This window comes from Varanus komodoensis, unplaced genomic scaffold (assembly GCF_004798865.1).
Source record: "Varanus komodoensis strain SLA01 unplaced genomic scaffold, ASM479886v1 scaffold15, whole genome shotgun sequence".
Taxonomy (NCBI): Eukaryota; Metazoa; Chordata; class Lepidosauria; order Squamata; family Varanidae; genus Varanus; species Varanus komodoensis.
Window position 1 is genome coordinate 26,695,437 of NW_025335440.1, and position 26,700 is coordinate 26,722,136.

Below are 26,700 nucleotides of genomic sequence, written 5' to 3' on the forward strand. Positions count from 1 at the left end.
CTACAAAACATGCACGAGATACTAATTTCTCACATTGGGCAATTTCATGATGAAGTCATAGGCATTGGCTTCTTTGACAGCTTTTTCCATTTCTTCCATGGTGACATCTTCACGACCATATCGAATGTTTTCGGCAATTGTGGTTGCAAACAGCACCGGTTCCTGGTTCACCACACCGATAATCTCCCTCAGATACCGCAAGTTTAGGGTCCTGATATCCTGACCATCAATGGTGATCTAGAATGAAAAAAGAATCATATAGCAGCAATTTCTATGAATGAGGTAAATATAAGCAAACTATCAGAACAGGAAAGCAGGAAATAAAAGTCAGAAGGTTATCATGCATGCAGAATGCACTTTATGGGAAGATATTATGCCACCTTGGCTTCCATTTATTTCCTGTGTGAAAGCCCTTCAAATATCTTATCAAATTCCATCCAAGGAGAGTTGCCTATATATTTGCTGACCAACATAAACACACTTCTTACGAATGCTTATATCTGTATTTTCATTCCATAATGGGCTTATGCTTAGGCTGTTTACTCTAGCTATCCCATAAACTACTCTAGCTACCTTACCCAATGGGAGGTAGAGGAGCAAAATGAAATAAAAATGGCAGGGCTGGCCATGTTAAAGTGGAACAAAGCATCCAAGAGGGTCGTTGTCCGTGGTGGAGGTGGGGCCAGGGACAGCTGGAATTGCAGAGCCAGGAGGAAGGAAAGCCCGCTGTACTTCAGCTCCCGGACTTGCCAACCATTTCTTTTGAGAGCTTGCTTGGTGAGTAACCTCATTTTCCAATGGAGCATAAATAGGGCCTTTTCTATTGTGCTAACTGGGTTGTGCAACTTTCTTTCCTCGAAAGTCTGGTGGCTCCCTTTCTCTTAAACTTTAAATAACAAATCAAGACCTTTTTATTATAACCAACATGCATCCTGAAGGACCTCAGACTTTATTTTATGTAACTCAATCTAGCGGTGGGAGAGGAAAAGAATATAGATAATGTTAAATGCATGCTTCCAAATGTTTGTTTTTGTTTGTTTAATATTCAATAAAGGAAACATTAAAAAAAAGCTTTTTATTTTTTTCTGAGTTGTTTGTTGGTTAAAGTTCTGCCTGCCAGTTTTTATGCCAAAACATTTTATCCTCCTCTTAGTTTAAATGTATAAAATTTTAATAATTTGAACTGGTTTCTTATTGCATTTTATGAACTCTGAGAATTTTTTCTAAGCCACTGTGAATTTTTTAACCAGAATATAACTAAAAATAAAATCTGCTCCTTACATTTACAACCCTTCCATTCAAGCCAACTTGAAATATTGGGTGGAATTTTGGAGCAAAATAATGTTTTCCACATTATTCACACTGAATAATGGCTGAAGCAGGATAACTGAGTTTTGCACATACTTTCCTAACAAGTCAACTATATTGAGGCATCTAATGCCAGTGTTTAACATAACAAGCATTTCACAGGCTTTGGTCAAGGTTCTTACTATGCCTTCCTCAGGATCATAAAACCTCTGTATCAGTTGGACTGTTGTGCTTTTTCCACAACCACTGCTGCCTACGAGTGCTACAGTCTGGCCACTGTTCACCTTCAGGTTCAAGCCCTGTAAAACCTGTAGGAGGAAACAGACAGGCATGTCACAAGCCATCGTCAAATATATTCCACTTGCCAAAATTGCACAGTATCCATGCCTGCAGAAATCACATTTGTGATGCAAGTTCAAAGAGAAATAAGGTTAATAATGGAACATACTCAATATAGGATCAGCTACGACATGCTATTTTGGCAAAAATACTGGCAATTGCCTTGGAGTAGCTCTTACTGCATTTATTCAGACTGGAAGATCCACTACTCTGTGGAGAAGCATGTCTATCTTTAAAACAACAGCAACACCACCAAGGAAGCCAAGATTAACTTCAGAACACCCAAAACCCAGCAATGAAATGTAATACAGCTTACAGCACAGATGTGGCCAAAGTTTTCAGCTTATCATTGCCGCTTATCTGAGCCAATGAATAGTAATTTCAATTTCACTGAAATTGAACATTTCAATTACACTGAACTGAAGCTTGCTACCTTTCTGAGTGGATTCACACTGAAATCTTAGAAATTTGTTTAAATTCTGTGCTTTTTCCAACCCAGTGTCTTCCAAAACTCCAACAGACATAACCAATGGTCAGGAAAACTCAGAGTTTTTACTTTCCAAAAAATCTGGAGAGCACAAGGTTGGGGAATGCTGATCTATGCCAACATAAAGATGACTTGTACATTTGCCTTTGCAGGTGAAACTAGCCTGTTCTTACTTAGCAGATAGTTTCTAGGAATGATGAAAGTTGTCTCTAGTGAGATGCACCATTGGTCCACCTTGTTCATCCTTTCTTAACCTAGTGCCCGCCCAGTCCCAGATGTTTTGGACTACATCTTCCAGCATTCCTGACTATTGGGCATGCTGTGTGGGGCTGCCTGTAGCCAGGGCATCAGGCTGAAAAAGACAGGGCTACACCGATGGGTAACAGCTCTTCAGGGTTTCAGGCAAAAGTTATTCCTAGTCCTACTTAGAGATACCTGAGATTGAACCTGGAACCATCTGCAGATAAAGCATGTGTTCTGCTACAGTTATGACCCTTTCCCATAGTGGACCTTTACCATCTTCGCACCACCCAGACTGTTACATGAAACCCCATTACAGCAATCTAGTTGAGAGGACCTGTGGAAGAAAAGTCAACAGAAAGATCTCCTAAGGTTTTGGATTTCAACAATCTAGAATTCCTGATTATTGGCCATTCTGGGAAAAGATTACAAGAGCTGAAGTCCAAAACATCTGGAGATGTACCTTCTACCCACCCTTGCCCTAAAGAATCAGGACCAACACTATTTGCAGTCCTGGGGTCTGGTCATAACTTCAGTGGAAGAAGAAAATTTCTGCCGGTATCTTTTGACATGGTATCTTATGAGCAGCTGCCCTCTTGGCTCAGGAACTCGCACAAATGGACCAGTTGGTGGAATGCCCAAATCCAATCCAATCCAATCTTTATACCTGGAAACATGTCCCTCCTAAGTCTTCCAACATTCCCACAGTAGGAGAGCCAGTGGGCCTCAAATGTGCTTCAGCTCTGATAGGGCATGGTCCCAAGAATAATTACAGCAGACAAGTTAACCCTAATGACAAATAACCTTAATCACACATTTTAAACACTGGACTATGTAGCTGATTTTCCCTTACAAATGTAAAAAGAAACAGTTAAGGGTTAAAGAAGAGCAGTGAAAATTTGTATCAGTTTAACTCACAGTACCTTGACATCTGGTCTTGATGGGTAATTGAAATGCACATTTTGGAAATTCAGATTGCCTTTAATATGGTCAGGTTTGTAGCCTGCTTCTGAAAAGCTGTCAATTTTAGGTTGCTACATAGAAGGAAATGACATACAAATAAAATCTGGTCAGTTTAATTTCCCTGCAGCTTGAAAGTTAAGAAAACTCTTTGACTGTAAGCTCCTATGGCCAAGACCCGTAGAGTTTCACAGCTTTTGCTCTCTACACCAGTAGCATTCAGGCATTCCAACAGACTGTGCCTGTCCAATTCCATCCTGCCTGTGACTTATAACGAATGGTCCAGCCATACTGGGCTATCAAATCACAAAGATTTGGCCTCCAATTCCGTACGTGCAATAGGGTTTTTGAAGAGAAACCCTGATCATTATCACCTCCTGGGTGATAATTTGCATTTTAAAAACAACCAACATATTAAATGAAAGAACATATATAATGTTGCATCTAGTTTTAGCCATCATCATTGTACACAGAGGTACATACTGCCCCCAGTCATTTGGCCAGTCAAAGGAGTCCCTAATTTGGGTGTCCCCTGAACTTTCTGTGCTGATGGTCATATCTGGACATTTGGAGAGTGTCGTGGGAACTCTTACAAAATGGCTGCTCTGCCCATTCATAAAAGAGCTGCCTTGATGGACAAAGCTGGTCATAGACCGTGCACCTCCCAGAAGTCAAACTGGTACAACTGAAGGAAAAATAACTTTTCCAAGCATCTAAGTACAATGTGCTGGAGGATCTCCCAGGGTTTGTTTGTTTTAAGACTAAAAGAAGTTGAAAATAATTCAAGGGTAGGAAGCTTGGTAGGCACCAAAGTGTCCATAAGTAACCTGGAGCCCCATGATCTTTCTTAATTAGCACCCTTCTTTATATTCAGAAGAGTGATCCCAATTGACCATGCAAAGGCAGAAAAAGGCAAATCAAGCTCTATTCTCACATGGCCTGGCTAATAAACGTTGGCTTTTCAGGATGTCATCCTATGCAAGCTTGGAAGAGAAGATGTTGGCCAGGGAATGCTGGGAGTTGCAGGACTTGTTTCTATCTAAGCATGCATAGGATGGCATCCTACAGCTCCTGATCCTTGCTGTTTCCATTTATATAGCTTTTCCTCAAGAACTAGAAAAAGGCCATGAGCAATAGATATAATGGCTGGGATTCAAAGAAGTGGAACACATTGACTCAGGGGGTCTGGGCATTCCCAGGGGATTTTCGACTTGGCTTTTATCAGAAACCTCTGTTAAAAGCTCTCTTCATTTCTGGTGTGTTTTGTCACACTGGGAGTTGCCCAGAGACCTCTTTGGCAGTGGAGCGGGTCACACTGTGGGATTGGGATCCTGGCCAGGGTGGATTACAAACATGTAACAGATCTCAGACTTCCTGGCTCTCTGTGATGTCAAGCCATGGCTCTGGAAAGGATACTTACATTGTCTATGATATTGAATATTGCATAAGCAGCTCCCCTTGCAGCAGCAAATGCTTCTAGGTTTGGCGTCACTTGACCGATGGAAAATGCTCCAATTAGCACGGAAAAGAAGACCTGAAAGGAAACAATTTCAGAACAAAAAAAAAGAAGCATATTTGTGAATGTGAATTCCTTATTAGTGAAATAAGTTCACTATCATATTGCTGGAAGGTGGCTGAATCTCAGTCCAAAAGAAAAATGTATGTACCAAAGACTGAGAGGAAAGGAACACTCTCCATAGAGCCCTTTTATCCAGGGAACAAGCTCAAAGCAGCCGTAACAAAGTTAGTGGAAATACAAGAAAAAATTAGTGGAAATACAAGCTCATTTCAAAGGAACATGCATTGCTGTAATTGTGCCCCCATCCGCTGCAGTTTTGGATTCAGTGCTGTGCTTGTTTGGACAGAAAAGTCCTACATCTCCCAGCATTCTCCAGCTACCATGTGGCCCCTTTCCAGTCTAAAATATAGTATTGCACCCTTACTTTTCTCCTCTTTTTAAGAGTATGAGAAAAGCATCTTTTTTATTTCTTTAAAAAAGAAAAAAAGGTACTCTTGCCTGCAATGCACTCCCCTTTCTTTCTGCGATTTGGCTGATTAATTTGCACTTGCACAGACAACTCACAATTTCATACACTGGCATTTTATGGTGGGATGTTCAGGGAAAAAAATGTAGGGTCCCACGCCACAGAAAGAAAGCAAGCAGCCTTAGAACCACAGGCCTTACCTCATTTTGAAGTAAGTGAGGTTATATACATTGCCACCTAAAGGCACTCTCTTTTGAGATAATTAGGTCTAGGAATAAAGAATGCGATCCAGAAATTGTTTGACTTGTTAACATCCCATTAAAATCAATTGGAAAAACTTCCAGTATTTAAAGATATTGATGAGATAAAAAGTCCCATTGCACCTTCATGTTTTTGTACCACCTTTGGTTAAACTGCCATGCTACGCTTTGCCATATGGGAGTCCTTGGTAACTTGGTGCCACTTGCTACATGAAAGCTTTAAAAGCAACCTACACAGCAGAAACTTGTGCCAATATCTAAGTTTCAGAGCACATCTCACAGCCACCAACCCAAGCACCTTCCACCTAATCTTAGTGCAGAGGCATCTCTCCCTTTCTTCTTTCAGAGGAAAGTACAGCCACAATCTTCCAACTATTTACTTTATGATGGTAATGCAAACAAGCAAGGGCAACTTTAAAATTCAGATTCAATGTATTGCAGAAATACACAACAAAAGAAACAAGCTTTGTGCTAGATCATCAATACATTATGATCTCATGAAAAGAAGTTGATCTTGGACTGAATCATAGAACAGTTGTGACAGAAGGAGCAAAAAGGCCACTGAGTTCAACCCCCTGCTAGGGCAGAATGCCAGCTATACCATCCCACTCAGATAACTGTCTGATTGCTTCCTGAATGTCTCTAGTGTGGAAGAGCACACAAGGTTTTTTGGCAGCTGGTTCCACTGTCCTACTGCTTTCACAGTCAGGAAATTCTTCCTTGTGTCTAGCCTGCACCTGGAGTACTGTAGCTTAAGTTCCTAACTCAAATGATCAAGCCCTCACCTTTAAGGCAATTCTTGTAACTCCACGGCCAGTCTTTTTATACTTCCTTTGCCAACTGACTCCTCACTCTGGGTGCAGTCTTACACTTTCCCCCTTCCTGTTCTTTCCAGGCATGTTCTGGCTTCCCACAGTATTGGAGGCCAGCTGACTCCCTGCTGGCCCTCTTGTTCATCTGCCCTTGACATTTAAGCTGTGAGTTGTACCACCTCCTTCCCAATGGAAGCATGATCTCTTCCCGTAGCCCCTTCAAGGCTCTTTTGCAGCAGCCATGGACCCCCTCCTTATTTTACCAATCCAACAAACGTGCCTGATAGCTCAACAGCCAATGGAAATGAGGAAGCATATCTTGGGATGAACTCATTTGCTCCCTTTTCTAGCTTTTCAAACTACAACCAATTAAATCAACAGAGAGGAAAAAATCAACAAAAAAGCTCCTATGTCTATAAGTGTTATTAATGGAATCTAGAGCAACTTCATATATATTCATATTTTGTTAAAACAGGCTCCAACACTTGGCGTGCAAAAATACAGGATGGGGAAATTGAAAAACACTGTGTGGCTTGCCCGCAAACCCTTTCACAGTGCGCTTAGTCTGTAAGGGGGAGATATGTGGAGCCTCCCGAAAACATAACATACAATTTCTTTTGTCTTGCCTAAATACTTGAATTGGTGTGGAAATTGGCAAGAGGGCTGTATTGACATAATGCTTGGCTGAACAAAGAAAGGAAGCAGAAGCGTGGGGCCAGAGGGTAAGGCAGGACACACTTGTTGTAGTTACACCAGTGGGAGCTGAACCTCAGGCAGATTAAGGAAGGCGGAAGACAACTTCCTGGGCATTGAGCAATCAGGTCAATTAAATATAGACTTGCACTAGGGAAGGTCAAAGCAACGGAAATGGACAAATAATCAAAAGAGTCCAAAGGTACGTTCCCAAACTGTGCAGGCCCACTGAAGGCAAAGTGGAGCAGTTGCTTCAGGATGGTAGAAGCCAAAAGCCATTACGAGGTACAGATTGGAGTATTAGAGACATCTGATGCATGGTGTGTGAGCCTCTGGAGAGGGCTCCTGAGCAAACCAATAGGACACTGAGCCAAATAATGGCCTAGGGCTACCTGCCGCAGTTCCCGACATTTCTCAAGAACAATAGACCATTTCTGATGGAGCAGATCAAAAGTCCATCTACTTCAACATCCTGTTTACCACCATGGCTAGCCTGATGTTTTTGGGAAGCCCACAAGCCAGATGGGAAGGTAATAGCCCTCTCTGATTGCTATCTGGCCCATCTGCCAACTGGTATTTGGGTTGCATATTGAGTCTGAACATGAAGACGCAATTTGGCAATCTCAGCTAGTAGAACTAACCTCCATGAATGGCTCTGATCACCTTGAAATGCCAATAGATACCACTACATCCTGCAGCAGCTGGTTTTGCAACTTAATTATGATGTGAAGAAGCACTTTTGCCTGTCCTGAGCCAACTGCCAACAAATTTCGTGATTCCTTATGCTAAATGATTTCATAGGGAATGTGCCCTGTATTAATTAGTAAACATGTGTGTGTGTGCTAATAATCCTAACTGGATTATTTTAATGGGAAGGGATTTTACAGGTGATCCAGATGTCATTGTCTTTACTCTGCAACCCTTCTGTATTTTCCTACCACCACTTCCATCTTAGTGCTTTGTTTTGTCACAAGAAGAAAGAAGGATAAAGCATAATAGCTACACAATACATTATAACTAGAAATGGTTGCAGCCATTCACCCAGAAACACCCTTGATCTTAGAAATTCAAATGTCTTAAGCCAGTCCTGTTAGAGCTCTATATCGGAGTTGCTGACCAGTTTGGAATTGCAAACAAATTTGAAGTAGAGGTACAACATCCCAACAGAATTCTTTAAACGATTGAATTCAGCCTTAATTGCCGCTTACTTTGCATGGAAAGATATGCTACATTTCCTTTCTCCAAGGGTCACTGCACAGTTCTTGCAGTGCCTCCCCTATACTGGATCCTCATTCTCTACAATACTATTATTGAGCCCATTGTAGGAAAAAGACAGGATATAAATCGAAAAATAAATAAAATAAAATAAAATAAAATAAAATAGGCTGACAGGCTAGTCCTGGCCCAAGATCTGGTAGCCAGCTGACTTGTCAGCTGGGAGGGCATTTGAATCCTGATCTTCTGACTCCTGCTCTGACAAGAGACTGTTAATTAGCAGTTATCTTCAGTATACTTCTGGGACAGAATTGAAATTGGAGCATCACATTAGATTTTCTTTCCTTGGTTTTCCACAACATATTCTCTAGGTGCCTCTGTGATATAGCAGAATAGTGCAAATAGGCAAGAGGAACCACACTTTGATAAATGCTGCATTTTCCCTGCTGTAAAAAAAGCCAAAATTTTGTGGCATATCATTATTCTCAGAATTTGTAAACAACCATGAATTGCAAATAATCCGTGCTTGATAAATGCTCCATACAGGAAAGCCCTCTGAGTAAAACACAAAGGCTTTACAGATGTAATTATATTATGATTCATGTGAGTGAGAAAAGACACAGCTTCAAGTATGCACATAAATTTGTAAATGTATTTTAGCATCATAAAAATCTTTCAGTAATACTGAATTTGGACATTTTGCTGGAAAAAAGAAAATTGTACAGTTGTTTATTAACACTTACTGTAAGTACTTTTCCAATGGAATACCCTTCATCTATTATCAAGGTAGTTCCATACCAAAAAGCTAATGCATATGATGCATATATTAATAAGAAAGCAATTCCCATAGAAACATTGGCAGTAATAGCTTTCTTTATTCCAATGTTTTTAGCATCTTCTAAATTTTTATGATACCTAAAGGAAGAACAGCAAGATGGTTAAATTAGTCTGCATTGGACAGCAAAATACATTTTCTTTCCATTTTAATTATCAATGTTTGCTACTGTCCCTTTAAAACAAAACAATACTCAGTTCATTTATTGTGTATGGTTGTTCTTAATATAATTCACTACTCTGGAATCTGCTTAGATATTTATTTATTTAAAATTTTTATATGCTGTTCTGTCGCAAAAAGCCTCAGGACGACTTACAGCATAAAATATAACATAAATAAATTCCTGACCCACACTGGTTGCAGTTAAAAACATAGAAAAGACAATATTAAAATATTATGAAAATATTGCTGGAATAAAAAGGTCTTAACCTGGTGCCGAAAAACAAATAACGATGGCGCCAGACAGACCTCTCTGGGGAGCACATTCCATAGATGGGGCACCACTGCAGAGAAAGCCCTCCTCCGGGTACTTTGCCTCCTAATATCTTTCACGGAGGGTTCCCGGAGGAGGGCCTCTGCTGCCGATCTCAAGGGGCAGGAGGGCAAATATGGACACAAGCGTTCCTTCAGGTATCCAGATCCCAAGCCGTTAAGGACTTTATAGGTAATAACCAGCACCTTGAATATGGAGCAGTATACAAATCCTGTAAATAAAGAACTACTCAAAAAGTGATCCTTCAGTACTTGCTTAATTGATCACTTATTCTACTTGTTCTTCAACAATTACTTGTTCTTTAACAGAAACGTATGCAGTTCATTCAATCCAAAGAAAAGAAGATGAGCAAGTTTGTGGCAAGCAAATGCTGCCATGACCATCTACTAACTAAATGATTCTCTCTTCTCTATGTCTTCTGGTGATCCTGGGGCTTTGGGAGATGGTTAAAAACTGGTGAACCACCTCTATCTTCCCAGGGACAGCATACAGTAAGAATGTACAAAGTTAGCCACTGGGACATAACTCTTAAAGGCACAATTTCTTTGGGATTCAGAGCCAATAGCCCTCTGAACTCGAAGGATTGTATGCATCCTACGCAGGATGGGAGAAGTGCAAAGGGGAAGGTCACATCTCTGGTCCTCCCACTTGCAAAGCCCTTAAGCTGCCAGTTTGGGCCATGTAAGTGCAGCAGGAGGAGGTTGAGCCACCACCAGGATACATTATGTGTCATAGCTTGGCAGCACCAGCCTCTTCTCCTCCCTACCTTGCAGAATACCCCAAACACCCATCTCCAAGGTTGTTCTTGCACCCACCCTTGAGACATAGAAGTATGGTTCTCTCCATGACAGCTGCAAGAGAAACTGGGAGACCCCTGTAATCCTATGGCTCTCTCAACACTAACAGCCGCAGGATTGCTCTGCCCGGTGAAATCCATGCTACTCAGAGATAAGCCTTATTGAGTTCAATGGAACCTTCTTCCAGGAAAACATGCACAGAGATTTGCAGCCTTAGGCTGTGTGCAATTACAATTATTTACCAATATGGAACAAATTGCAGAGACATCCCCAGCCACTTTCTCCGAGTCTTAGGAGTACAGCAGTGGGAGTTGGCTGAGGGTTCTGCAGATCCTAGCAAACATTAGTTACAGAATGACTAAGTGAGCAAGCTGCCCACCAAATTTTCCTGCAGGGCAGACTTGCAGGCGGTTTCCTTGGCTACTCTGAACAACACAGTGTAAAATCAATAGCAAAACAATTCCTGACCTTTCAATTTCTTTCTTCTGTCCTCCAAAAGCTATCACTGTCCTAATTGCTCCCAGGACCTCCTCAGCAACTGATCCAGCTTTTGCATAGGCAGCAAGCTCCTTATTGGTGAATGCAGTAAGAACCTGTGTGAAAGCAAAAGAGGTCCTGCTGTTCAAGATTATACTGTATGAGGACTACCCCTTGCTTCATTCCCTTTACCAGTGCACTTCTTGCCAAAAACCATGTATCTGGCTATCAGAAAGGAAGCAAGGGAAATTTGGGAACAATTTATGCCAACACACTGACTAGTACAGCCTTTTCCCACCTTGTACCCTCCAGATGTTTTGGACTACACCTCACAGGGTTCCTGAACATTGACTCTGCTGGCTGGAGCAGGTGGGAAGTGATATCTAAAACATATGGAGAGTAGTAGAAAGGTACTCTCTAGATCAAGGAACTGGAGCCCAGCAATGAAGAGACCATGGGTCGAATCCAGTCCACCAGAGCTACTCAGCCCACCTCCAGGAAGGTTTCACCCAGTGCTGCATGACTTTTCCTCCTACAGGTAGCTCTCAAGCCTTATAGTGGTCCCTCCTGAAACTGAGGAACAACCCCCACTGCATGTTTGTTCTCAGCTGATCAATGGGGACTGTGCAGTGTGCTCTTACCTTTCAGCAAAATTATACCCACCTTTGCCCAGAGAGCAGCTGAAAGCCCCAAAACAGGACTGATGGCAAGGATGACGAGAGTCAACTTCCATCCTTTAATGAACCCAATTATAAATCCTGTTACGAATGAAGATACTCCCTGAATCAACATTGCAATTTTATCACCAATTCCTTCGTTGATTTTGGAGACATCGCTAAAAACAAGTTAAAGCACATTGGTTAGGATAATATTTAGGGACTGAGGGACACTAAAATGCATTTTCAATATTTTCTGATGGTTCTGCTACAACATGGTTTGAATTCATACATACTATAAAAATATACATATTATGCCAGAGATACACTGCATGTTTTACCAAAACAAGCAGGTATTTTCTTTAGCTTCACAATTCTCTTCCTGCAAAGTGATTCAGAACTATAGATATCATCTGATAGCTTTAAGAAAAAAATAATGCTGTACTATGCGAAGGTCAAATTTATGCAAGATCAGTAAACTGACCATTCACGACAGAGCAATTGGTGATAATACAACTTTCCTAGTTCTGCTGTGCTAATTTAAAACAATAGGGGAGAATAAATTTCAATACTGAGTCCTAAGCACATGGAATCAAACTTACACATGCATTTTGCTTTGGCAGTTCTAATGTTTGAGCCTCCCTGTCATGTAAAGGCAAAGACGACTGCTACATTTGCAGTTCAGACTGTGCACATCTTCAGAGCTGCAGCTTTGCTGCTTCTCTCTCTTTAAAACTGATCTGAGCAATACTGGGAGCTTTCTTTAAAGTCTCAGTGGCTAAAGTCTTACCAGTACATAAGAACATCTGCTTTGTACAACGAATTAATCAGGCCAGTAGTACCCAAAATTAAAATCAGGTTCCCTGTTGAAGAAAATGCATTAACCAAGCATGAAATACATACTCACTCAGTAAGTCGAGTATTTAGTTCCCCAACATCATTTACATCAAACCACCCAATGTCTTGCCTCATGATGGCATGGAAAAAATATTGCCTAATTCTCTTGATTTGGCGGCCAGCCGCAAGCGTCCAACATGCAATGTGCACATAGGCAGCCAGAAGAACAGCAAATCCCAGTCCTGTGTAATAGTATGCATATCTGGAAGTACAATGTCGCAGAAGCATAAGCAAGAGAAGCATTGGTGTCAGTCTTCAGTAACACTAAGACAAACTGGTTTTAGGAAAAGCTGCTGTATTTGCGTCCATAAAGTAGAAACTAGGTTCAGTAGGAACAGTTAATATTGTTTTGTAAAATAAAAATATACATATTAAAGATATTATCTTTAAAAAGGACATAAGAACCACCCTTATGTCCAACCAACCATTTATCTAGTCCAGCATCCTGTTTCCTAAAGTGGACAGCCAGCTGCCAATGGGGAGCTCACAGCAGGATATGGGGCTAATAGCTGTTTCCTGTGGTTGTTTCTTGGTGGTCAACGTGAAGAGACAGGCGGTCTCTGATCCCGGAAATAGCATATAGCCATCATAACTAATAGGTGGCAATATAAAAGGCACCCCCTTTCCCCAGACCACCAATTGTTTGCTGGTCACCTTGTTTATGTAAATTCCTACCACCTTTTTAAATGGTTGAAATGCTTCTAAGTTTTAATTATTGACAACATGAAAACCTACACTCAAGGACAGAGTATGGGTTGAATGTAGGTTGTCACTGAATAATGAGTTATAATCAAAACTACTGCATGTCTATTATACTGACGTCGCAACACAAGACCTGAAGGGAGGAAAAAGGGAGCAGTATATAAAATGAATGAGGAAAAATAAGAAAATGATCAGTGAAGTTAAAAAAAAATGGGATGGTGCATTTGTAGAACTCACTTCTGTTAGGGAACCACCGGGCATCTTCTCTCATCTCTTTTAGACACCAATTGAAAATGTTCTATTTCCAAAATTACATTGACAAGTTGTATTGACTTGGTTTTATGTTTATATTTGTGTTATTATTGCTACTGCCATTCTATGAATTTTAGCTGCCACACAATTTTATCTTGTTGTCTGGCAGTTAAAATTTTATTCTTTCTTAGTTAAAAGATGTTAAAAATGGTTTTATTCATTGAATGTCAAACTTTTCTGTCCCCCTTCTTATTAGTTGCTTTCTGTTTTTATATATGTTTTATTACATATTATTGAAATGCATTGTTAACTGAATTTTATTTTTGTTGTATTGTGAGCTGCTCAGAGAACTATAGCTAAGGGATGCTGCATACAAGTTCAATACATAATAATAGTGGTAATACTTCTTTATCTAGGTTAACTCCTCCTTTGTTATATTAAGCAAAATAATGCATCCTTTAAAATGGGAAACATTAATAAGGATCTTGGATAATGCACAATGCTTGAGAATCTCAAGGGAATGGAGCAAGTTCCCTGTGATGATAGATGATAACGGCTGTGGATTATTAGCTTAGGAGAAAACCAAAAAGGAAAGACAGGATGGACATGAATATCATTTTGCCGGGTCTAAACTCTGTAAAGAAAGAAGAACCTTGGTCATCCAATGAGCCTCAACAGTAGGACATGCAGGGCTGATTGAAAGAAAAGGACAAAGGAGAATGGATAATAATGATGAATTTGCTACCGTATGATATAGTGATGGCCACTAACTTGGATGTCTTTAAAAGGAGATTGTACAGCTTAACAGTGAATAAGACTCCTGGAGGCCTGCTAGTCATCATGGTTGTTACCTCTGCTATCAGAGGCAGTTTGCCTCTCAGTTCCAGTGGCTGGGGAATGGAAGTGGGAGGGAGTTATTGCATTCATGTTCTGTTGTGGGCTTTTGCATATGCATGGGGTTGACCACTGTGCAAACAAAATGCTAGACAGGAAAGAATGTGGTTTGAACCGGCAGAGTTCTTTGTGCGTGAGTGCGTGCGTGCGAGAGAAAGAGAAACTAACCCTCCCCCCCATAAGTTACCTTGTCATGTTCTCTTGAAGGCTAAGAGTAATCTGAGATACATTATCTAAAAGGAATACAAACAACATCAAAACAATTAAAGACAGTCTTAAGGAACTAGCTAGCACGACCAACCCAGTTCCGCTTAATAGTTTTGTACTTCCATCAGTGTGGAAGTGGATGCCAATGTGGAATCATTAATATTTGTATAGCTCCATCAATTACTGTTCTCACTCACAGCCACTTTACCAGTAGCACTTTAAAAAACAGGTTCAGAACATCCTGTGGCATCCTGTTCATATCTGAACAATTCTCCTGACATCTTCCTGTCCTCCCCACAAGTATTATCTATGTATTGTATCTATACAATACATAGATAATACTCTTAATCACAAAAAGCTTTAAAATCAAATGTATAATGATCTAGGATGGGCAGTGCATTCTGTGCAAGGAACACTGCATCCCTTTTAGTTTTGGGGTTGGATAGGATCACGCCTTCAAAACCACCCTTTGAGCCTAAGCATTCTGTGTCTTACACATTTCTCTGTTCTGGGTCACTCTTTATATAACTATACCAGTGCTAACAAATATTTTTAGCTACTGCAGTCAGGTTTGCAAACTGAGTCTTCGACGAGTCATTTCTTAATGTGCTTGGCAGGGTTCACTGCATGATTCAATGTGGCAACCCATAACCCTCCAAACTGAGAGGATCATGGGCATCCTTTTGAGGAGAGAAGGGCACAGAGGCACTTGCCTCTGCATTTCTTCCACTCTGCAAAAGACTTAGGTGGCCACTGTCGGCCTTCTAAGTCCTTTGAGCCTATCTCTGAAGAGATTCCAACCCTGGAGCCACATCCAGCGTGATTCTTCCCATGCTAACTTGCACGGTGGAGGGAGGGAGCTCAGACTGTTGAGTCCCAGCTCTGACCTTAGAGCACAGTTTCTTTCCAGTTGAACAGCTATAAAGGATATGTAGCAATGATTAAAATAAGGCAAAACTAATACCTCTCCACTAGATCTCTCTCCCATTTAATCAATTCAAATGATGATCTGGCTCCATTGGAAAGTTAGGGTTTCATTAACAGGACAAGGTTTCTTACTTTGATAAGAATATACAGGGCTTTTTTTGTCATAGAACACACCAGAACGGTGTTCCGGCACCTTTGTTTCCAATGGATTTTACGAAGTGATTTTGAATCGTAGCAAATCAGCAGCAAACATCATTAACATAGTGCCTGCAGGCTGCTTTTGTGTCTGCTATCTGCTAGTGACAGGACACTGCTCTGCTCTGCTGCTCCTCGGCTTGGGATTGGTGTGTGTGGTCGCGCGCTTACAGCCGGCGACGTGAGTTCTGGCACCTTTTTTTTTTTTTTTTTACATAAAAAGCACTGAGAATATATATATTCACTGTAGTAATTAAAAAAAGAAACCAACCAAATATTAAAGACAGGGTTCTTGAAAAAGAAAAACAATGACAACTGAAAAGACACACTGTCCTAAAAAAATAAACAGCTGGCTATCTTAAAGGAAATTTCCATTTCCCTATTCAAAATAACTGTACTCACATTTTTAGAGTTTAGGTTACAGGACTTTAGAGGAGCAGAACCTTATGTACCCTTAGTAATATGAATGTTTTGTGGGTTAGCATTGCAATCCAACTGAGCACCTCCAAGAGAGATTTAGCAGGTGGTCACAAGGAGGGCTCTCTCTGTGATAGCCCCCAACTTCTCCCCAATGAGACCTGCACAGTGCCCACTTTGCTATCTTTTTGGTACCAGGTTAGGCCTGCTCTTCCTTGCTGAGACATTCGCCAACTCCAAATAGCACAAGTGGAGTGTCAGCTGTTTTAGCAGGCCCAGCACTATGAACTGGTCTTAATTGTTTAGTCATTAAAGCATGAGTTAATTTTTAATTTGATTTTATGATGCTATTACTCCTTCGTTTTATATTGTATTTTATTGTATTTATGAATTGTTGTTCGCCTCCCAGGGAGCGTTGGCTATTGAACAGTATTGAAATAAAATAAATGATAATGACCCAAAAGACATTAGGGTGCCTGTCCCATGAACTAGGCAAGAGAGTAACAATGCAGGCAGAGGTAGATTTAGACAGTGCAACTGCATGACCTGCAGCAGAAAATCCATGCTTTCTTTCTCCCAGGTGTATTTGGGGAGTCAGTGTCATGAGCTGGGGTCCTCCTCCTGAGTAATCATGCTACTCCAGAACTCCTTTTCCCAATAGACTTCATTGCTACATGTCTCTGAGATCACCTAGAGTGAAATGCGGAGTCCTCCTTAACATCCATCATTCCCTTGCTTCTTTATAACCCCTTTGACATCTCGCTCAAGGGTAGAGCACTGTGAAACGGTGCTCACCTGTGCTCTTCCTGTTTCTCAACCGATTGAACCTCCCACCATGCTATCATCTGACAACATGTCACATCTTCAGGAGAAGGGACTTCTGTGTCCAACAAACTTCTGAGCTCTCCAGCCTCATGCCCCTGCCACGAGACATGTCCAGCCTCCAGCTCCACCTTCTCTCCTCAGATTGGTAGACTGGGGCTCCCATCAGCCTGCACTGTCAAGCCCTCCTCCTTTTCCCTATCTCTTCACTTGCATGGGTGGATTGACCTTGACTCTCATCAGCCTGAACTGCCAGCTCCTCCCGCTCTTATCTCCCCAGAAGTTCCCTGACCTTGGTCTACTGTCTGGACATGCTGAGTTTCCACGACAATCTCATCCTCACTGTCTGAGCTCGAGTTCCCATCAACCAGGCAGCTGCTCATGTGTGCACGGCCACCCGGACACAGTGCATGCGCATGGCAGCCAGAACCCCTTTCCAGCAAGGGAACTCAGCCAGTCAAGAGCTTGATCAATGCTTAATTCCAGTTTTCTAGCAACATTTTACAGACAAAACTGCTGATATCCAAGAAAAGCAGCAATAATTTAACAATCCCAAATAAATAAAAGAAACACAGCAATGCACACAGTTTAACACACTTACACTATTAAAAAGAGGTACCAATTAATTATTTTTTCCTTTGTTGCAATATTGCTCTTATGCTACTGCTATCCTACCCTTTTAGCCCCAGAGCCATGCTAGAGGACTCTTGTGGTTTGCACTGCAGTGGTGGGTGGGGGCAGAAACAAAGGGGGCAAGGGACAAATTGGCAAAATATTATAATTACGTGTGAGGAGGGGCATTTCAACCCTTTAAAATGGGGATGGTGGGGTGGGGGGAGAGGCTCCCAGAGCAACTCACTAAGACATCTCAGGCCTGTGGTTCTGTACCCCTGCTCTGTCAGTGTAAGATTGTCAACATGGGGCCAAAAAGCATTGTTTGGTATACTCCTATACTAGCTGCATAGACACCTGTAGCTTATGGTAGATTTCTGAGGGGTCCACTGCTCAGAGGACACGCATCTTTCCTAATTTCCACTGTATTTCAGAAAGTCTCTTGCTCCATAGAGCTCTTACCTGGTTGACTAATTCCAGAACCAACAAAGCTATCTGTCATATCTCCAAAAACAATCATCATGAGTGGAAGGGAAGCTCCATGAAGTGCAGCCAAGAGCATTCCTAATGCCATTAACAGTTTATCCAAGCAGTCCGAATAACGAAACTGAAAATGTGAAAATCCATATCTGAAAAGAAATTTCTCCCATAACGTGCACATAATTTTGTCTCCCATCCATCCATCAGTCCTACCTATGTGAGACTATTTCAAAAATACGTACACAAAGTTGCAACAGCAGCAAACTCTACAGAAGTTTTAATTTACGCACTGTCATGCTTGTATTACCTGGAAGCCACTAAGTATTGACATTGTGATCCAAAGCAACAAAGTACTGAATGCGTCTTGGAAGTACTCAGTCCATATGCTGCCCAGAGAGCCCAACACTGGACTATTGGTGCACTTTACAAATTTAAAAATAAATAAAATACACTTGATCTAAGCCAAAAGCGGAGAAGCAAAAAATAGAGATGACTCAATTGCTCCATAACGAATTTGTTTTGTTAATACCTGTGACTGGTACCTAAGCAATAAAAGGAACTGAATTGTCCACTGTAGATTGAAAGTTCCAAGTTCATGCTGTTTCATGGCATGAACATCCCGTTACTGTCAACAGGGCCAGCTCCAACGTCAGGCAGAGGAGGGCAGCTATCTCTGGCAGCGGATGTGGGATGTCTGTGTGTGTGTGTGGGGGGGGGGGGGGGGGGGGGGGGGGACAGCAGCAGGAAATTATAGAACAGACCTTTATGTGCCATGCAGTCTGCCCTGTGCCCCCTAAACAAGCCCGCTGCCCTCCGTTGTGGTCGCAGTGTCAGTGCTGAAGCAAGATTCAACTGCTAGTCTGGTAAATGTCCATACATGTAAGAGGGAGAGCCATGTTGTCCTGTATGTCAGGCAGAAAGCTAAACTGAGCCACCCTGACAATTAAGCTGTCTATGAGGTTGTTTGTCTACTTCAAAAAGAACAAAGCAGCTTGTGCTGTCTGATAGAACAGTGCCAGCCCTGGACTTGGAGGACATCTCCTTGCGATTTCCCACCTGCTCTCCCTCTCCCTCTGGTTCCAGTCTCCCTGCTGCCAAAGACCAAGGGCAGAAGAGCAAGCAGGCCTTGGGAGCTGTTTTCTTCTTCTATGCATTCCCACTGCTTGCTGGCACTCTCCCCGCAGCAACACAACAGGTATCGATGGTTGTAGCAGTACCATTAAGCTCAGGGGATATTAGCAACCTCTTTCCCCTTGTGCCATGTATGGGCTTCATCTTTTGTCCAGGAATGCCAACCTCTGATTCCAGATCTGTGCTAGAAATTCTAGAATAATTAATGCTTCTGCTGCTGGTTTTTGACAATGATACCCTGACCCACTGGTAAAGCTGCAGAACTGTGAAGGCATGTGAACCCAACCATTCACCGGGTGCAGCTTGACCCATTCTGCCATCTTCTCCTACTATTATCACTTCTGCACTACTCTGACTTTGGGATAGGTTATGAAAGAGGTGTAGGAAGTCTTGCAGATAGACGGATTTAAAAGAATTTCAGTACTGGTGAGAAGGCATATACGTGCATTAATATATACACTCAAAACAAAGGCTATGAAGATAATTAACTTTGGTTCTACAATCCCTCCCTCTTTCTGAAGAAAAGCACAATGGAGCGAGCAGTCAGACATGTGTCCTTGCTCATACCAGACTTTTTAAATATTGGACATCATAACCTAGTTATAACAAATAATGGAGGCACTCTGTCAATTGCTTGTAAGAGACCAGAAATGAACATGTGATAGGAAACTCTCTCCTCCTGATTTTAATTCTCACCTTCCTTCAGCACTGTCACATCTCAATCAATGTTAATCCATGATTAACAGTAAATGATTTCAATAGTTAGCTTTAAATGAGATTTAAATATGATTATGAAATCTGGATAAAAGCTAACCATAGTTAATGTTGGTGCAGATATTATACTGTAGTAATACTTAATGCTGGTAAGGAGGAAAGATGAAAGATTCTGCATGCAAGAGAAAGTGGTTGGATGAAGAAGAGAGAGAGAGATTGGGAACATACAGCTAATCTCTCAAATCTTGTTAAACAATCATAAGCATTGCATGTATAAAAGCTGATATATGTGTATATCAATTAAAGTTCAATACGTACATGGAGCAGAACTTACCACTGTAAATGGGCCTACCATTTTAGGCTTCTCTTTCTTTTCCTTATTATTCCTGAATAAATGCAGAAAGAGATTTCTCAGGGTTTTTTTTTTTTAAGTGTGACCTCAGAGTAGGGCTAAAGGGCAAGAGGGGAGGAGGCAAGGGCTGGTGGGAGATGATGCCTCCTTCCTTCTTCACCCAAGGCACCATGGTTAGACCACTGAGACTGGCCATCTAGCTGAATTGCTGGATGAGAGGACCAGGGAGGCCCTCAGACACTTCTGCATTCAGAGGCTTGTGGGCATCCCCACTGGATTTCCCCCTAACAGACTCAGTCGACCTAGGACTCAGCAGCCCAGAAACCTATGCTCAGTATAAATAAGAGAACCATATTAACATTGCGTAGCATTTTGAATTATTTTCCCCCAGATGTCAGAGACAATAAAGAAACAGGGAATGTAAAAGAAACAATTTCTTCCCAGGAGCTCTCAGGCTGTTATTTCCCATTTTCTTCCTTGCCAACTTGGTTATATAAGTACATACAAGTTAATCATTCCCTTATAGAATATCCTGTCTTGAGATAGAATTACCCAAGGCTAATCATGACCTCTGATGGTGGTGAAACAATCAGAACACCCTTCTAATTTTAGGGTACAGCCACCACCTGCCACATAGCAGCTGCCACTGTTACAAAGGAGTAACATGACCTATGGGCTGAGTACAAAGTAGAAGTAGGGTTTACACTGCAGCACACTAAGCAACTCTTTGAAACAAAGTTAACTGCAGCACTGTGAAAGCGAAGTTTGTCTTTCTCTCCTCCTGGTACCAGTCAACACATTAATCCCTTCTCTTTCTCTCTTCCATTTCTCTCTGAAACAATTGCAGCTGCTGGCTTAAACATGTTTTTTCCACCTCAAAAAGTGCAGAGGCGCCTCAGCCGGCATCAAGAACAATATCCTGGAGCAAATGCTTCCTGCAGGCACCTCTTTACCTACTCCGGCACTAAAATATCCCAGTTAGATTTGTAAGGGAGCACATTTCCAAAGAACTTTTGCCTCTAAAGTATAAAGCATTACAAGGCCTAAATCAGAGGAATTCATTAGCTGGAAATGCAGAAAAATACCTACTTTTTGCTTTTAGTCTCGGAAACATTGTCTGTTACAGTCATCTCAGCAGCCTTTCCATTAATGTGTGTCTTTGATTTTTCGGAAGCCATTTCTGTCTAAATAGGAAATAGAGTCACTCAGGAAATTAAATTAACCAATATGAAGCTTAAAGAAACATGCAACCACTAAACATTCAAGGTGATGTTTTGAGACCATTTTGAAAATACAAACACCATCCAAGTTTCATTATTTTTTTCTGAATCAAAAATATTTCTTCCAATAGCTCTGACTCTGCAATTGCCCTGTTATGTAGGCCGTCTAGACAAGAATGTTTCCATTTGCAATCCTCCCTTGAGTCTTCAAACCCTTATCTTGCCACAGCAGAACTGTGAGAAGAAAACAGAACAGCCTTTGATTGGTAGCGCTAGGAACTGTCTGTCCTGAAGCACCCCCAAAATAATATTAATGGAAGTGAAAAGTAAAATAATAATATGTTGCTGAATTTTTATTTTGCAGTTGCTACTTAAATGTGGGTACAGATTCATAGTGTTTTCTTATCTCCTTTAATTAGTTTTGGAGAATTAAAACAAATTACATTGACTGCATTTGTATAATTAAGTTTTCAATGTATCCTGCTCCATAGCTGCATTCAACTTGATTTCATCTCTGTCTCTCTCAGATACACACTCACATACACACAGCTTTTTGAAACACAGCATTTCAGTAGAGAAGAAATGAAATCCAGAGAAAAAGAGAGGACTTACCAGATTGGAATTCTTTTTTATTGACTCTTCTTTTTGAAACATTCAATAGTGATGCGCTTTGTGATGTGGCTGCTGATGAGCAGTGGATGGAATTCTGCTCAATTATATCAAGTAGGCAAAAGTTTACTGTAACAGGTAGTTACCAAGAGTTCTCACTCTCCTTGGACCTTGGCTAGTCTCTGGAGCATTATGTTTATGCATGCTGAGCTCCACCCTCAAAGCAACTAATGTTTAACGAAGCCAGGACTGACACTTTTGACTCATTCTTCTGTAACTCCACCCTAAGAAAGGCTCTATTTCATGAAGCCTTTTTAAAGAGATAATCTGCTTCTGAAATATTGATGAAATACAATATTGGCATCTTTCTCTCTTTTCTCTGTACACTACAGGGAGCAAAACAAAAGTATTATTGGAGGAAGAGAGGTAAAGCATTATATAAGAGATAAAAAGTCAGGAAGCTTCCAAACAGGAGAAATTGAAAGAATGCTTCAAAGAAAGCATACAGAAAGAAAATATTCATCCTATACGTGCTTGGAAGTAGGACCATATAATTCAGTGAGACTGACTTCTAAGTGACACACATAGAATAGAACTGTGAGTGTGCTTAATATGGAAGCCTACAACTACTATCCTATCAACAATTAATGTTGATATAGGATACAAAGCCCTTTGTAACACAGTGGGATGTAGGTCTAAGGAAATATAGTGAGTTATTGTAATATTTACGAATCAGCTCTCTGAGACAAAAAGCCCCAAGCTGATATTCAGACATTTAAAAAATCTCATACAATCCCTTCTGCCAAAAAACAGCTTGAAATTTATGAATAGTTCAGAATTTTCCTTAAACTAAAATGAGAATTAATCTCATTTTAAAAGCCAGTAAATGCCAAGCAGAACACAAAATCTTTTACATCCACCTGAGGCCAAGTCCAGATGAGGCCAATCTGGCCTCCCTAGAGACAGAGCTACAGTGTTGGCGTGCTGCCACGGAAAAGGCCCTGTCCCAAGGGGCCTAGATTCTCTTGGTGAAAGGATAGACAAGGAGAATGTAAGGTACTGACTTGTTCATTTGTGAGGAGTCTGTCTTTCAGATATCTTTGTTCCAAATTATCTAGGACTTTGAAGGAAAGAATCAGTACTATCAGCTGGACCTGGAAACAAATCAGAAGCCAATGAATCGATGCAAGGCTAATATACTGTAGTCTACAAAGTACACACCAGGAAACAGTCGAGCTACAGCAATTTGCACCAACTGCAATTTCCCAACACACTTCTATACACAGGGAACTGTAAGTCTTCTAAAGACCTCCTCTAAATACTAGATGAGATGGATTCTAGTCTGAGCATCAAGTTATTTTTTTAAACTGCTCAAATGCATTCTGAATACACATTTATTTATTTATTTATTTATTTAAAACATTTCTATGCCGCCTCCATCGCAACAAAGCCTCAGGGCGGCTCACAGCATAATTAAAGCATATAAATAACAATTAATACAATTAGAGATTAAAAAGCCCGGTAGCATCTTGGCTTAAAAATTTTAAATCCTATAAATACCATAGTAAGTTAACAATTAAAATAAGTTTTAAATAAAAAGGTCTTGGCCTGGTGCCGAAAAACAAATAGCGATGGCGCCAAGCGGACCTCTCTGGGGAGTGCATTCCATAGGTGGGGTGCCACCACAGAGAAGGCCCTCCTCCGGGTACTCACCCTCCTAATATCATTCACGGAGGGTTCCCGGAGAAGGGCATCTGTTGCCGCTCTCAAGGGGCGGAAGGGCATATAGGGACACAAGGGTTCCTTTAGATAACCAGGTCTCAAGTCGTTGAGGGCTTTATAGGTCATAACCAACACCTTGAATTGAGCCTGGAGTTCAATCGAGAGCCAGTGAAGCTGATGGAGAACTGGTGTTATATGAGAACAACGCCCAGACCCGTCAGCAACCTGGCAGCTCTATTCTGCACCAATTGAAGTATCCAGACCGTCTTCAAGGGTAGCCCCACGTAGAGTGTGTTACAGAAGTCTAATCGGGAAGTTACCAACGCGTGTGTCACTGTCACCAGGCAGTCATTCTCCAGGAAGGGACACAGCCGATGGATCAGCCAAAGCTGAAGGAAGGCGCTCCTTGCCACCGCCATCACCTGAGCTTCTAGTGACAGCTCAGGGTCGAGGAGCACTCCCAAGCTGCGAACCCTGTCCCTCAGAGGGAGTGCAACCCCATTTAGGACAAGGCCCAAGTCCCCCATCCCGAAGCCCGAACCACCCACCAACAAGACCTCCATCTTTCTGGATTGAGCTTCAGTTTATTGGCCCTCATCCAGCCCTTACCTTGGCCAGGCACCGGTTCAGCACAGCCACTGCCTCACCTGGATTGGTGGAAAACGAGAGGTAGAGCTGGGTATCATCAGTGTACTGATAATTCCTCAGCCCACACCTCCTAATGACCTATCCCAGCGGTTTCACGTAGATGTTAAATAGCAAGGGGGACAAAATGGACCCCTGTGGAACTCCATGGCATAACTGCCATGGCACAGAGCCATAGTCCCCCAGCACCACCTTCTGGAATTGGCCGTTGAGATAGGAATGGAACCACCACAACACAGTGCCTCCAACTCCCAATCCCGCTAGCCTATCCAGAAGGATACCATAGTTGATGGTATCGAAAGCTACTGAGAAGTCCAGGAGAACTAACAGGGATGCACTCCCCCTTTCTCTCTCCCTGCACAGGTCATCATACAGGGCGACTAAGGCAGATTCAGTACCATACCCAGGTCTGAAGCCGGACTGAAATGGGTCCAGATAATCAGATTCATCCAAGAGTGCCTGGAGTTGTCCCGCCACCAGCTGCTCTAGCACTTTGCCCAAGAACAGGATGTTGGCCACCAGTCTATAACTGGCGGCCACCTCTGGATCCAGGGATGCCTTCTTTAGGACTGGCCGGACTACCAACTCCTTTAAAGGGGCAGTTACCCGGCCGTCTCTTAAAGAGGCGTTGGCGACCTCCAGGATCCAGGTCCCAATCCCGTCCTTGGCTTTCTTGAGTAGCCAAGATGGGCAAGGGTCTAGTAAGCAGGGGGTAGGACATACTTCTCCAAGGACCTTGTCCACATCATCAGGCTGCAAGTGAAATTCATCCATTAATTGTGAACTCAACGGCGTCATTGGCACCTCCCCAGTAGAATCTGATTCAATAGTAGAGTCAAGCTTGTGATGAATCTGAGCGATTTTCTCCCTGAAATGCTTGGCGAAGTTGTCACAGCGGGCCTTCGAGGGTGGCACAAGATCTCTCTTTGGGCCCGGATGTACCAACCACTGCACCACCTGAAAGAGCTCCGCCGGTTGACATTGTGAGGAGGCAATGGAAGTGGAGAAGAATTTCTTCTTCACCACCCTCACGGCCACAGCATAGGCCTGATAGTGGGCTCTTAAGTGTGTTTGGTCAGATTCATCCCGTGATCTCCTCCACCTACACTCTAGACGTCTCCCAAGCCGCTTCATCGCCTGTAATTCAGGTGTGTACCAAGGAGATGAGCGGGCTCTGCCAGGTGGGAGAGGATGCTTGGGAGCAATCGTGTCAATAGCCCTGGTCATCTCCCCATTCCACAGTTCAACCAAGGCATCGACAGGAGCACCAGCTTTGTCAACTGGAAAATCCCCCAGAGCCTTCAGGAATCCATCAGGATCCATCTGGCTCTGGGGGTGGACCAATACAATCTGGTCTGCACCCTTACAGAGGGAAAGGCTGCTCTCGACCTTATGAGGAAGTGATCTGACCATGGCAGGGGCGTCAGTCTTAAGTTCCTCACCCTCAGATCACCCTCTTCCTGCCCCGTCAAGAAAACCATGGGTTGGGGAACTGACGTGTTGAGGCAGCCCCATGCCCGCCATGGAGGCCATGAAGTCCTGAGCCACCCCAGTCAGAACCGTCTTGGCATGGAGATTGAAGTCCCCCAGGACCAACATCCTGGGAGTCTTCAACACCAGGTCCGAAACGATCTCTGTCAGCTCAGGCAGGGAGTCTGTTGGGCAGAAGGGTGCACGGTACACCAACAGAATCCCCAGTCTGTCTCGGTCACCCAACACCAAGTGGAAGCACTCTAGACCCGGCCTCGAGAGGACAGGAAGCCCCAAAAGGGAAATAGTGCCATCCTATGTATTTCCATTCAAAAAATCAGCCAGATGTTTCTGGGCATTGATAAATAAGGCATAAAAACTCTTTCTCTTCGCCAGTTTGTCTCCAGCACCTGATACTCAGAAGTATGCTGTCTTTCACCATGGAAGTTCCTTTTACTTACACTGATTAGCAGCCATTAGTAAATCCATTCTCCATAAATTGCTTGAATCCTCTTAAAACCTTATGAACTAATGACCATCGACATTTTACCTAGTAGCCATGAATCCCATGGGCTGAAATAACAAGCTGCTTTGCAGAAGGATTCCCCACACCCACTGTCTGGCCTTTAGTAGCTAAACATTGACAGATATATCATCATGCAACTTTTGATTACCTAGATTGTTTATGACCCGATTCACATTATGGAAGCAATTCAGCCATTTCAAATTAAATTTTACCAGCCTGCCTGCTCTTTGTGTGGTACACCTGAACTTCCACATTCCAAAGGGAGGGTAGCAAATCAACTTATATGACCTCTCTTATGAACTCACTAGATTGGGTAACACTCCTAGTTAAAGGTGATTTCTGAAGAAAT

The 26,700-nt window shown here is 42.2% G+C and overlaps 1 protein-coding gene across 1 annotated transcript in view; it reads right to left on the reverse strand.

The window, feature by feature from the left end:
* ABCB1 (ATP binding cassette subfamily B member 1) overlaps window positions 1-22,127 on the reverse strand; it is a 42,116-nt gene extending 19,989 nt beyond the window's left edge. Inside the window, exons 1-13 of the mRNA XM_044424632.1 lie at window positions 21,992-22,127; window positions 21,249-21,343; window positions 20,142-20,193; window positions 17,945-18,089; window positions 14,490-14,535; window positions 12,465-12,656; window positions 11,565-11,736; window positions 10,893-11,017; window positions 9,043-9,214; window positions 4,755-4,868; window positions 3,298-3,408; window positions 1,491-1,616; window positions 34-237 (exon numbers count right to left, since the gene is read on the reverse strand). Coding sequence (XP_044280567.1) covers window positions 34-237; window positions 1,491-1,616; window positions 3,298-3,408; window positions 4,755-4,868; window positions 9,043-9,214; window positions 10,893-11,017; window positions 11,565-11,736; window positions 12,465-12,656; window positions 14,490-14,535; window positions 17,945-18,089; window positions 20,142-20,193; window positions 21,249-21,343; window positions 21,992-22,033 — 1,596 coding nt within the window. The 5' untranslated portion in view covers window positions 22,034-22,127. The remainder of the gene's footprint in view (window positions 1-33; window positions 238-1,490; window positions 1,617-3,297; window positions 3,409-4,754; window positions 4,869-9,042; window positions 9,215-10,892; window positions 11,018-11,564; window positions 11,737-12,464; window positions 12,657-14,489; window positions 14,536-17,944; window positions 18,090-20,141; window positions 20,194-21,248; window positions 21,344-21,991) is intronic.
* Window positions 22,128-26,700: the final 4,573 nt, after the last annotated feature.